Raw genomic sequence first — 12,024 nt, 5'->3', positions numbered from 1 at the left:
AAAGCTGATAGAGCAATGATGAAAATATTGCTTCAGAATAAATTGTTTACACCACCATAAATCTCTAAATGTGGTACTTTCATGGGGATATTTTGTGTGGAATAGCATCTGCTGATATGAAACGTTCATTGTATATCATAGTAATATAATTTATGGGTGCCATGAAATTTTGTTTACTTTTTACATTAAACACATTAACCCTTTTGCGACCTTATGGACATTTTTTGTTCATTTTAGTTTTTTTGTTATAAGTGTGCCTGTGTTAATGCCAACTGCATAAATTTTGGCTCAGGTGTTTATTTTTATTGAAATTTGAATATTTCACCCTCAGTTCCTTCAAAAAATCTATTTTACCCTCCATACAAAAATACTCACACTCCGGACATTAAGGACAAAAATGTCCACATTGAAACTTCAATTTCTTAACCCAGGGCCATTTGACAATAAAATGATGCAATATTTGCTAATAGACATTCATTCTATCGGCAAGGCTTCAAATTTTACATTTTTATAATTTTTTACTAGATTGTGACATTTTTTTTAAACTTGGCATATACATTTTTTTTATATATATAACACTACATAACTAATATAAATGCCTCAAAATGAATGTTGTTCTTTACTGACACACCCAAGAATCTAATAAGCAAATAAAAAAAATTCTGCTTAGCATTTAGTATATGGAAATTACTACTATTTTTCATTTTTTCATAAAAAAAACACCTGTGGCATTATGTAAACAAACCAGCATTGAAAGGGTTACAATTCTGAAAATGAATGAACGTTTGGTACCTATGGATTGCAGATGCTGTTTAAAAAAATCTACATCAGTGAAAGTGGACAAAATATTAATAAATCATATTTTTTATGATATTTTTGTCTATTTTGCACCGACGTGTAACTTTATTTTTAATGCGCAAGGGTTAAATATTACACATATGTATGTAATGTGTATTTCCATTAAAGGTTTAAGTCTTACATTTCATATCAGGTGGTATTAAAAAGGTCTTAAAAAGTCTTAAATTTCACTTGTTCATATCTGCAGAAATCCTGTTTTAATAGGAATTCATAATGAAATGGAAAAGTTCACTCATAATGAAATGTGGAATCAGTATCACTAACACCACAAATAAGCAAAAAAGAACATTAACCCAGTGTTTAGGAATGTACAATGTGAAACTCGTATAAATACTCATGATTAATGGTTAACCATGTGAAACATGAATCAAGATATCCCAGGATTTCATTGACCCCGGGTTTAAAATGACCCAGGTTTAACTATTTCAAGTGTAAAAAGCCCTGATCTGAAGAGATACAACATGATTATTTAAATTAGGCAACTTAATGTATTGTGAATATGTGACCCTGGACCACAAAACCAGTCTTAAGTCACTGGGGTATATTTGTAGCAATAGCCAAAAATACATAGTATGGGTCAAAATTATAGATTTTTCTTTTATGTCAAAAATCATTAGGAAATTAAGTAAAGATCATGCTACATTAAGATTTTTTGTAAAATTTCTACTGTAAACCTATCCAAATGTAATTTTTGATTAGTAATATGCATTGTTAAGAATTTAATTGGGACAACTTTAAAGGTGATTTTCTCAGTATTTTGATTTTTTTGCACCCTCAGATTCCAGATTTTCAAATAGATGTATCTCAGCCAAATATTGTCCTATCCTAACAAACTATACATCAATAGAAAGCTTATTTATTATGCTTTCATATGATGTATATATCTCAGTTTTGTAAAATTTAACCTTATGACTGGTTTTGTGGTCCAGGGTCACATATATCAGTAACATTATGCCGTGTAGGTTTTAGTATCAGCCATTAAGAGCCTAAAGAGTTCACACAGGAGTTTATTATTAAAACAAAACAAAAATACATATCAGTACTCAGAACGATGCCCAGCAGCAGTTTATTTACATGTTCTCCAATAAAATCTAAAACTGCCCTCTTTACAGGATGGACCATTTACATTAAGAAATTAAAACAAATTATTTGATCACATTAATATTTCTTAGTGTTTTAAAGGCAGTCAAGGTCTGCAGACTTTTAAGGAACACCGAAACATTTCCACAGGGGCTTACTTTCGACATTTGCAGTAGCTAGAGTGGTTTGTGACTCCAGTGAGTCCAACTACATAATGCTTCAGTACACTTGGATGAGCTCATCCCATTCCCTCACGGGCCAGACGCCATTCTCCTGTACGTTGAACGGAGAGGTCTTCCAGTCCCAGGTTTTGACAGGAACATTCCAGTTGGGTCCATAGTTGGCCATCACATAGTCCTCAGTCTCGCAGGGAACTCGGACCTTTAGCTCCAACAGTTCGGTCCAACACAGACTGAATCGTGGGAACACATATCTGTCAGGAAACAATACAATTAAAAATATATTTTCATGAAATACACAGAATTTTCTCGCAGTGCCACTGATTGTGTTTTAACAACCATGTTCTGCAACAGACACTGGGGTTCCAGAACATGCATGACGTGACTAAACTTGACAAAAACTTTTTTTGAGTATTGGTCATGAGGTTAGGGTTGAACTTTGCAAACACAGTAATCAGGCTTTGTGTGCGTTTATTTTAAAGGACAGGGCACCTGTGCAACCTCACACTCTCATCTGCTGAAATTAGCTCAGTTTTGTGAAAGTTGTAATACAGAGGTTCAGGTAACACTTTCTATAAAAAAATACAAATACATTATAAGGGTATTCATAATGCATTATAAAAAGCCTTATAATATGTGACCCTGGACCACAAAACCAGTCTTAAGTCGCTGGGGTATGTTTGTAGCAATAGCCAAAAATACATTGCATGGGTCAAAATTATTGATTTTTCTTTTATGCCAAAAATCATTAGGAAATTAAGTAAAGATCATGTTCCATGAAGATTTTTTGTAAAATTCCTACTGTAAATGTATCAAAATGTAATTTTTGATTAGTAATATGCATTGTTAAGAACCTAATTTGGACAACTTTAAAGGTGATTTTCTCAGGATTTTGATTTTTTTGCACCCTTAGATTCCAGATTTTCAAATAGATGTATCTCGGCCAAATATTGTCCTATCCTAACAAACCATACATCAATAGAAAGCTTATTTATTGAGCTTTCATATTATATATACATCTCAGTTTTGTAAAATGTAACCTTATGACTGGTTTTGTGGTCCAGGGTCACATATGTTGTATCATCTCATGAGTTTTCATAAGAACAGTTAATTAATTATAATTTATTTATTTGTGGTTATAGATTGTAAGAGTATGGTTGCTGTTACTCATATCACTTTACTTAAAGCATACAAACCCCGTATGAGTAATAATATTTCTCAAAAAGCCTTAAGATCAGGTATCAGATCAGATGAGTGTGTAATATGACACTTTTGTATTATTTGATGGTACCCTTTAGACAGCTTTTAATAAGCAACTTCATATCAGCTAGCTAGCAGTAATTATTATTAGTAGTACGCTAAATATGTGACACTGGACCACAAAACCAGTCTTAAGTCGCTGGGGTATATTTGTAGCAATAGCCAAAAATACATTGCATGGGTCAAAATTTTTGATTTTTCTTTTATGCCAAAAATCATTAAGAAATTAAGTAAAGTTCATGTTCCATGAAGATTTTTTGTAAAATTCCTACTGTAAACATATCAAAATGTAATTTATGATTTGTAATATGCATTGTTAAGAACCTAATTTGGACAACTTTAAAGGTGATTTTCTCAGTCTTTTTGATTTTTTTGCATCCTCAGATTTCTGATTTCAAATAGATGTATCTCAGTTTTGTCAAATTTAACCTTATGACTGGTTTTGTGGTCCAGGGTCACATATATGCCAACGCTGTATTTTGATGGTTCCCCAAAAGCAAAACTGATTATAAGTAACTCTGCATGTATGTGAACCTTCTAACTAGCCTAACTTTAACCTAAGTCTACTAATACTTTAAGGAGCATTAGTTGACATGTAATTGGTCAATCGACTATAGACTCCCTACACATACAGGTTGAAAAGCAAAAGATGAACTACATTACATAGGAGGAACTGGCAAATGAGCTAATATGTGACACCCCACAGTTGTAGAAGTACTTTCATGTCATTTTCTAAACCCATTTTCACCCCTGAAGAGTTTGCATCTCTGTCTGAAAGCTAATGTTTAACTGATAACAGAAAACGTTCTAATACTCACTTGAATTTTTTTCCACTCTTTGCCTGTGTGCCCCCATTCCAGACAATGTCACCCTCATCATAAAAAAAGAAAATGTCCAGTTTCACATCATTTCCCTGAAAGGAGAGCTCCAGACTGTCATCAACCTGAAATTTAAATAAATAAAAGGTGAAAATATGTCAGAAAATGTCTAGGTCTCGATTTAATCTCAAAACTACTCAATTAATAAAATGTGCTTAATTGGCAAAAATCTTAAAGATACAGTAAAGATATAAATTATTGGTTTTGTGGTGAAATACTGTACATTATCTTATAATCTTCATAATAATCACAGTAAATAACTGAAAGCATTTACACACCCAATGTAACTGCAGAATATAAATTTACTGTAGCATAAATAGTATTTTCCATGCATGCATCACCCTTTACCTTGCCAAACTTGTGTTTCAGTGGGAGACCAGCCTTCTGAAACGCCTGAGTGATGTCCTGCCTATAATCTTTAATCCAAATGCCCAGATCAACGTCCTTACTGTAGGGGATGATATTACACTGCCTGTACCAACCTGTGGAAACAGGACAGAAGAGAACAAGAGTTTGTCAATCTAATTACACTGCAAAAAATGCTTTTCTAGCTTAGATTTTTTGTCTTGTTTCCAGCCAAAATATCAAAAAATTCTTAAATCAAGAAGGATTTTCTAGACGAGTAAAAAGTATTTTCTTGTTTTCAGAAAAACAACTCAAAATTAAGTGAGCTTTTGCTTAGAACAAGCCAAAAAATCTGCCAATGGGGTAAGAAAAAAAATCTTATTTCAAACAGAAAACAAGATTATTTTTCTTACCCCATTGGCAGATTATTTTGCTTGTTTCAAGCAAAAATGTACTTAATTTTGACTTTTTTTTCTGAAAACAAGACAATAATTTTTACTCATCTAGAAAATCCTTCTTGATTTAAGAATTTTTAGATATTTTGGCTGGAAACAAGACAAAAAAATCTAAGTAAGAAAAGCATTTTTTGCAGTGTACCTTCTGAAGGTATAAAAGCACCTACTGCATCTGTTATTATAACTAGTTCTCTTACACACACCTCAACACTAACTGAAGTCTATGGCTGAGTATTTTTAAGGATGGCTCAAGGAATTAAGAAAATCCAATTTCTTACAAAGATCAACACATACACTGCAAAAAATGGTTTCCTAGCTTAGATTTTTTGTCTTGTTTCCAGCCGAAATATCTAAAAATTCTCAAATCGAGAAGAATTTTCTAAATGAGTAAAAATTATTGTCTAGTTTTCAGAAAAAAAAGGTCAAAATTAAATGCATTTTTGCTTGAAACAAGCAAAATAATCTGCCAATGGGGTAAGAAAAATTATCTTGTTTTCCGTTTGAAATCAGATTTTTTTTCCCTACCCAATTGGCAGATTATTTAGCTTGTTCTAAGCAAAAACTCACTTAATTTTGACTTGTTTTTTCTGAAAACAAGAAAATTATTTTTACTTGTCTAGAAAATCCTTCTTGATTTAAGAATTTTTAGATATTTTGGCTAGAAACAAGACGAAAAATCTAAGCTAGAAAAGCATTTTTTGCAGTGTAGGCTGTGGTCCACTGTATCTAAAAGCAGTCTCATATGTTAAGAGCTTCTTACCAAGACAGGTTCCACTGCTGAGCCAGAACGGGACTCCAAGCTCAGAGAGGACTTTGGAAGCCAGATGAAGCAGACTTTTAGCCCTCATCCTGAAGTCCATAGCCTCTGTAGAGGTGTCTTCTGGATACAGCTGCACAAAATGGTGTTGACTCTGAGTCCATAGACACGCTAAGCTTAAACCAGTCTAATTAAGACATCCAAACTCTTACAAGTCAGTACCTGGTAAAAGGCCTTGGCTTCTCTGCAGCGACACTCCAGAAAGCGACTGCTGGAATGCTCATGAAGGAAACGAGTGTAGTTTTTGGGGATTCTGACGTCAAGCCCATCAAGAGTGGTCAGAATGAGCTCTGGTCTGAAAAACATCATGAAATTAAACAATGTCTGTTTAAGATTTTCCATACAGTTAATACATGAGATAATATGACGCTTACACTACTGTTCAGTTTGGGGGGGGTCGATGTTTTTGAAAGAGGTCTCTTCGTTCACATTCCTGATTCAGATTTGTTTCTTACAAAGAAGCAGCTTTTCACTTCACAAGATGTTAATTGATGGACTGGAGTGGTGTGGATTACTTGTGGATTATTGTGACGTTTTTATCAGCTGTTCGGACTCTCATTCTGACGGCACCCATTCACTCCAGAGGATCCATTGTTGACCAAGTACTGCAATGATACTTTTCCCCCCAATCTACATCATAGTTGGCTTGAGTGAGAGTACATTTTCAGCAATTTTTCATTTTCTGGTAAAGTTTTACCTTTAATAATGACTTTTTAGACAATAGTGTACAGTCGTGGCCAAAAGTTTTGAGAATTACATAAATATTGGAAATTGGAAAAGTTGCTGCTTAAGTTTTTATAATAGCAATTTGCATATACTCCAGAATGTTATGAAGAGTGATCAGATGAATTGCATAGTCCTTCTTTGCCATGAAAATTAACTTAATCCCGAAAAAAACTTTCCACTGCATTGTTAAGAAGGCTTCAGGGCGTCAAAGAAAGTCCAGCAAGCGCCAGGATGGTCTCCTAAAGAGGATTCAGCTGCGGGATCGGAGTGCCACCAGTGCAGAGCTTGCTCAGGAATGGCAGCAGGCAGGTGTGAGCGCATCTGAACACACAGTGAGGCCAAGACTTTTGGAAGATGGCCTGGTGTCAAGAAGGGCAGCAAAGAAGCCACTTCTCTCCAAACAAAAAAAAACATCAGGGACAGATTGATCTTCTGCAAAAAGTATGGTGAATGGACTGCTGAGGACTGGGGCAAAGTCATATTCTCTGATGAAGCCTCTTTCCGATTGTTTGGGGCATCTGGAAAAAGGCTTGTCCGGAGAAGAAAAGGTGAGCGCTACCATCAGTCCTGTGTCATGCCAACAGTAAAGCATCCTGAGACCATTCATGTGTGGGGTTGCTTCTCATCCAAGGGAGTGGGCTCATTCACAATTTTGCCCAAAAACACAGCCATGAATAAGGAATGGTACCAAAACACCCTCCAACAGCAACTTCTTCCAACAATCCAACAACAGTTTGGTGAAGAACAATGCATTTTCCAGCACGACGGAGCACCGTGCCATAAGGCAAAAGTGATAACTAAGTGGCTCGGGGACCAAAACTTTGACATTTTGGGTCCATGGCCTGGAAACTCCCCAGATCTTAAAACTTGTGGTCAATCCTCAAGAGGCGGGTGGACAAACAAAAACCCACTAATTCTGACAAACTCCAAGAAGTGATTATGAAAGAATGGGTTGCTATCAGTCAGGATTTGGCCCAGAAGTTGATTGAGAGCATGCCCAGTCGAATTGCAGAGGTCCTGAAAAAGAAGGGCCAACACTGCAAATACTGACTCTTTGCATAAATGTCATGTAATTGTCGATAAAAGCCTTTGAAACGTATGAAGTGCTTGTAATTATATTTCAGTACATCACAGAAACAACTGAAACAAAGATCTAAAAGCAGTTGAGCAGCAAACTTTGTGAAAACTAATATTTGTGTCATTCTCAAAACTTTTGGCCACGACTGTATATGTGCCTGTGTGGGCGGTATGGCAAAAATCACGATTTTTTTTCAGAAAAATTCTTCATCATGCTATTTTGCAAGTTGTATACAGCCAAACTAATTCCTCTATTTTAAAACCAAAGCCTTACAAGATAACAAAATATAAAATAAAAAAAATGGCAGAATGTTTAGGCCAAAATGGGCGAGGACAAAAAAATCTTTGTCTATATTTTATCTTTGTTATTAAATATAAGAACTAAGATAGGTTACATGTTACAAATACACATAATATACAAATTAAATAAACAGTGCTTTAATTTTCAGGTACAGAAGGGTGTTTTTATCAGTAACATTCAAGAAATTGAATTTACAAATATAAAAATAAAACACTATATACACTGTAAACATAAATTATGACTCTTTTTAAAGCACTGTATTAAAGTTCTTCAGTTAAGAGCAGCAAGTGATTTTTCTTTGTGTTTTGTTTTATTAGCCTACCATCACACAAAAATGACAATTCTGTCATCATTTACTCACTCTCTATAACATAAAATATGTTGAACATAAAACATAAAATTTTGAAGAATGTTGGTAATCAAATGGTTGCTGGTCCCCAGTTACTTCCGTAGTATTTGATTTATTTTTTCCCTGCTATCAAAGTCAGTGGGGACCAGCTACTTCAAAACATTCTTCAAACTATCTTCTTTTGTGTTCAGCACAAGAAAGAAATGAATAGAGGTTTGGGACAACATGTGAGTGACTAAATATTTTGGGTGAACTTTTTAATGTCCTTTTAATGACAATCGGCAGCATGTTTAGTTCTGTCACTTTAGGAGCTGCACATCCGATTTTCTCTCAACTGTTTTCACTTTAGAAATAACCAACAGTGTTTATATGTAATCCTTGTGTGTTTTTGACAGTATTGGTAAGCCAGATGCGATATCTTTTCAAAAGCAGATCGTGGAGACTCTCACACACCCCTAATAAATACAAATGAAAACCTTCAAAAACATAATCATGCCATCACCTGTCGTAGGCCCCAGCATGATGGCCAAAGTCCAGTTTTCCGAAAGTTGCGAAGGTCCTGTCCATACTGTCTTTCAGCCTCAGAGGGCCGTGCCAGAGGTACTTCCCACTCCGTTCGTACAGAACGACCACATGAACCAAACGGCTGTTAAAGCGAAACAGGAAGTGCAGCGGTATTTCTTTTGCTGTCAGATCATCCATGCTGTTCAGTCTGGGGTCTTTCCCATGAATCTCCAGCAACTCCAGACCTCGCTCTGCTGCTGCATCCAATAGAGCGGCCTGCTGAAACACAGAGAAGGATTATCATTATCAGTCTATTCTTGAATTAAACTGTTTGAGAAAAAAAAGTCAATCTTTCTTGAATGCCCAAACAAAAAACAGGCTTTTTCCACATTAATTCTATCTCACATCGTATTTCCAGAGGTTTCCGAGAAGCGCAAAGGTGGTGAAGTCTCTGTGTGTGCAGAGGAAACTGCAGTGGGGCTCTTTCAGCTGACTGTCCCTGTAGAGAACTGCATCCTGGGACAGGAGGTTCAGAGACACTGTGTCTACCAGAAACACAGGCAATTTAAACCTATGGACCAGACCCAGGAACTTCTTCAGCAAATGCTAGATAAAAAAAAAAACAGAGAAAGCACAGATAAATACATTCTGTGACTTAATTGACTTTAATAAAAACTGTTAACAAAAATGGTGGAAGTGATGTAAACAGTCAACATAGTTATGAAGTTGACAGTGCATTGCATGTGATGTATATGTGACCCTCATATGATGAGGGTAGGCAGACTTTAGTTATAGTAATATAAAAAAATCGTAACTAATACACAAGGTAGAGAAAATACATTTACATCCCAGATAGAGAATGTAACAGGTGTGTTATAAAAATGAAGCAGGTTGTTGAGCTACATTAACCCTAACACACTTTAAACTAAACTTTTTATCATTACTATAGTATTAAATTAGACTCACCCAATGTGCCTCTTTCCCGGAGAGATATCCTTTACTATTCAATGCATTAAGTACATTCTGCAGTAAAAGAAATAATGTCACTATATGCAAAATTAGAGACATTAAACAACAATATTAGGTGCATCAGCCTTTAATTTATGATGACTTTTATTAAAGTTAAGCACACACTATGACTGTGTTTGTCCTTAACTTTGAAATCAGTATGATCAACTTTTTGTCTTTTACACAGATTCAAAATACAACAAATCTCATAAATTACACATGAAATACTGTTAAAAATGTAATTTTTTATTGATTTACCTCTGATTTTTTTTTTATAAAATAGCAAAAATATATATATTTACAATGTAGATGTAAGCAAAATCTTAACAGGTCAATATAACCCTTAAGATTAAATTATATATTACTGTTTCAGTAGTGACAAATTTAGTGAGAGGATAAATATTCCAAAACTTTCTAAAAATACAGTATGAGAATTAACTGCACAATTACTAGAAATGTGTACCTTGGATATTATACAATTTGCATACACACATTTTTCTGGAAAAAGACATTTTTTTCAAGATGTTTCCAACTCTGACTTTGGACCAGTTCTGTAGAATGGCCCATATATTATGTATTCTGTTTGTAAGAGCAGATTTATTTGCATTTTCGCAAAAATTAAGCATTTTTTTTCGTTAAAATGTGTAATTCTGAATAATTATTTTGATTAGTAATTCTCAATTTTTTTGGTATTTTCAATGGAGAATATATACATTTAGATGGATATAAAAGATCAATGTTATTTAGGGCAGTAAAGTACAATGTTTCACGTTTTCTAGCGTTTTGTCTAGTCACCTTTGATGAATACTGTCTGTAGTTGAAGAGCTGGAAGAGGAGGAATATGGAGCTGGCAGCGATGAGGAGCGTCAACACAAATGTCCTGTTTATTCTAGCCATTAGTCCTGCTGCTGACATCTGACACACACAGGAGGATCATATCTGTGTTCATACAGACACATCTGACAGCAGACAGAGGACAAAAACAAAAACATTAGCACACACTGGACGACATCTCTGCTTGAGATATCACAATATATATTATACAAAATAACTGCGTTCTACGTTCATATAATTTAAAGTAAAATAATTAATCGTTTCTTACAACTTACCAGGAGCAGAAAAACGCTGAATATTCGCTTTATCACAATCATTTATGAAGCACTTTATTCTGCCAGTGTTTTCACCTCAGAATCACCGCACACTGCGACCGTGCGCTAGGAGGGACATACATTCTGTAAAAACGCGTTGCGAAAATCCTGGACACTGGAAGTCCGTTTCCGCCACTGACAAAAAAAAAAAAAAAAAGGTTATTGCGACTTTTTTTCTTACAATTCTGACTTTTTTTTTCTCAGAATTGTGACATATAAACTCACAATTGCGAGTTATAAAATCCGAATTGCGAGATATAAACTTTTTTCTTGCAATTGTGAGTTTACGTCTCCAATTCTGACTTTTTTTCTCAGAATTGTGACATAAACTCACATTTGCAGGTTATAAAATGAGATCAGATATAAACTCGAAATTCTGACTTTTTTTCTCGAATGCAGGTTTGTAGTTCTTACTTTTTTCTCGCAATTGCGAGTTTACATCTTGTAGATAGGCTATAACTTTTTTCTCACAGTTGTAAGTTAATATTTTGCAATTCTGACTTTTTCTCGAAATGTAGGTTTGTTTTTCACAATTCTGACTTTTTTCTCGCAATTGTGAGTTTACATCTTGCAGTTATGACTTTTTTTCTAACAATTGTAAATTAAAATCTTGCAATTCTGACTTTTTCAATTGTTTGTGACTTATAAAATCAGAATTGCAAGATATAAACTCGCAATTCTGACTTTTTCTCTCACAATTGCGTCATATAAACTGGCAATTCGGACTTTTTTTCTAAGAATTGTGACATAAACTCACAATTGCAAGTTAAATTAGACATAATTGACGTTTTTTTCTCGAAATGTAGGTTTACATCTCGCAATTCTTATTTTTTTACCTGCAATTGTGAATTTACATATAGTAATTCTGACTTTTTTCTCACAATTGCAAGTTATAAAATGAGATATAAATATAAATATCAGATATAAACTCGCAATTCAGACTTTTTTTTCTCGAATGCAGGTTTTGTATTTCGCAATTCTTACTTTTTTTCTCGCAATTGTGAGTTTACATCTTGCAGTTATGACTTTTTTTCTAACA

General features: G+C 34.5%; 1 protein-coding gene across 2 annotated transcripts; it reads right to left on the bottom strand.

Annotated features, from left to right (window-relative positions):
- Window positions 1-1,847: 1,847 nt before the first annotated feature.
- Window positions 1,848-11,053, bottom strand: fktn (fukutin). Of its 2 annotated transcripts, none has more exons than XM_073841307.1 (10): window positions 10,947-11,053; window positions 10,633-10,796; window positions 9,796-9,852; window positions 9,235-9,435; window positions 8,828-9,108; window positions 6,035-6,167; window positions 5,816-5,945; window positions 4,604-4,737; window positions 4,196-4,320; window positions 1,848-2,371 (listed from the first exon to the last, which is right to left on the bottom strand). In XM_073841307.1, the coding sequence occupies exons 2-10, from the start codon at window positions 10,750-10,752 to the stop codon at window positions 2,158-2,160; spliced, it is 1,395 nt and encodes a 464-aa protein (XP_073697408.1). In that variant the 5' UTR covers window positions 10,753-10,796; window positions 10,947-11,053; the 3' UTR covers window positions 1,848-2,157. The 2 variants fall into 2 exon arrangements, with proteins under 2 accessions (XP_073697408.1, XP_073697410.1); XM_073841309.1 differs by having other exon boundaries at window positions 8,828-9,105.
- Window positions 11,054-12,024: the final 971 nt, after the last annotated feature.

The sequence above is a fragment of the Garra rufa genome, chromosome 5 (assembly GCF_049309525.1).
Source record: "Garra rufa chromosome 5, GarRuf1.0, whole genome shotgun sequence".
NCBI classification, from domain to species: domain Eukaryota; kingdom Metazoa; phylum Chordata; class Actinopteri; order Cypriniformes; family Cyprinidae; genus Garra; species Garra rufa.
This window is presented reverse-complemented; position numbering and strand designations above follow the sequence as displayed.

Coding starts and splice junctions, on each gene's coding strand:
- fktn (XM_073841307.1), bottom strand. CDS start 10,752: ATGTCAGCAGCAGGACTAATGGCTAGAATAAACAGGACATTTGTGTTG. Junction 9,436..9,795: donor CCGGGAAAGAGGCACATTGG/GTGAGTCTAATT, acceptor TTTTTTATCTAG/CATTTGCTGAAGAAGTTCCT. Junction 4,321..4,603: donor TGAAACACAAGTTTGGCAAG/GTAAAGGGTGAT, acceptor TTTAAATTTCAG/GTTGATGACAGTCTGGAGCT.